General features: G+C 41.5%; 1 protein-coding gene across 1 annotated transcript in view; it reads left to right on the top strand.

The window, feature by feature from the left end:
• Positions 1-431: 431 nt before the first annotated feature.
• LOC108797382 (zinc finger protein 436-like) overlaps positions 432-1,146 on the top strand; it is an 8,515-nt gene continuing 7,800 nt past the window's right edge. The window contains exons 1-2 of the mRNA XM_018568969.1: positions 432-498; positions 669-793. Coding sequence (XP_018424471.1) covers positions 432-498; positions 669-793 — 192 coding nt within the window. The remainder of the gene's footprint in view (positions 499-668; positions 794-1,146) is intronic.

Here is a 1,146-nt window from a genome sequence, read left to right as displayed (position 1 = left end):
ACGGGACGTGAAGGTAAGGGGAGAGCTGCTGCGCATGTCCATATATTCTCAGCGATCACTGTCAGTCACAGTGACTAAGATCATTGGGGAGGATCCCGACAGTATTGTCGGGATCTCTCGTCATTGTGGCGCTTAGCCCCGCCCAGCATGTTAAAGAAGGGTTTACAAGCTTAGGGTGCATTTTGGCTTATAGGAGTAAATTACACTATTCACTCCTTTAGCCTAAGGAATGCAATAATAAAGAAAAAGTAGAACCCCCATAGTTCTCCTTTAACTGATCTGTATGCCACCACCATGCACTATAATGTGTATGTAGCCAGGAACAACCTCATGTTAATAGTCATTAAAACCAGACCACAGGACAATTGCCTTTACAAAAGGTGAAAGGACTTCTGAGTAGTCACATGTTACATAGTGATTCCCCCCTCAGGATGACACAACCATTGCTGGGATACAAGCTTTACAGCAACCTCTCAAATATGTTCTGGCATTTCAGGCGTAACTGAAATATATTGTATTGCTTGCAATTGCCAGACTTTGTACAGTCTCTCTAACTTGGTCAGTCCTAGATATTATTTCTCCAATTACATGTATGGCTGATTAACTTGTCTTTAGGCTTATATGGTTCAGTCATGTATTCATCTTTGTTTCCTTTTTAATTACATCAGGCTGCTTCAAGAGTGACTCTAGACGAGGCTCTGAGAAAATAAGAGAGACAGTGAAGCCTGGGAACCACAGTGCTGAGGCTATGCTGAATATTACTAAAGAGTTAATTGATGTGCTGACTGGAGAGGTGAGGAGGATTCTGGGAGTGTCGCTTGCCCTCACTGTTATCTCTATGAATAAAGGACACACACTACAAGGATTAAATGCTTGTTAAGTCTAAGGAGTAGAGGAAAAAGCTGTAATACTTCCCTTATTTCACACTCCAACAGGCTTTGGCATTCTCCTTCTTTCCAACTTTGTGTCCTCATGTTTAATGCACCAGGGCTTATCAATCCTGTATCGTTACTCTTAAGGGACAATGTTGTTTAAGGTGAAAATATAATGACTTTGGGGGTTTTGAATTTTCAAGTTTGATAAAGCTATGATCGTCGTCTTGTCTTTTTCTCTCTCTCTCTCTCTCTCTCTCTCTCTCTCTCTCTC

This window comes from Nanorana parkeri, unplaced genomic scaffold (genome assembly GCF_000935625.1).
Source record: "Nanorana parkeri isolate BGI_ZX_2015 unplaced genomic scaffold, ASM93562v1 scaffold1269, whole genome shotgun sequence".
Lineage (NCBI taxonomy): Eukaryota > Metazoa > Chordata > Amphibia > Anura > Dicroglossidae > Nanorana > Nanorana parkeri.
Note: the sequence above shows the minus strand (reverse complement) of the source record. Positions and strands in the feature narration are given on the sequence as shown.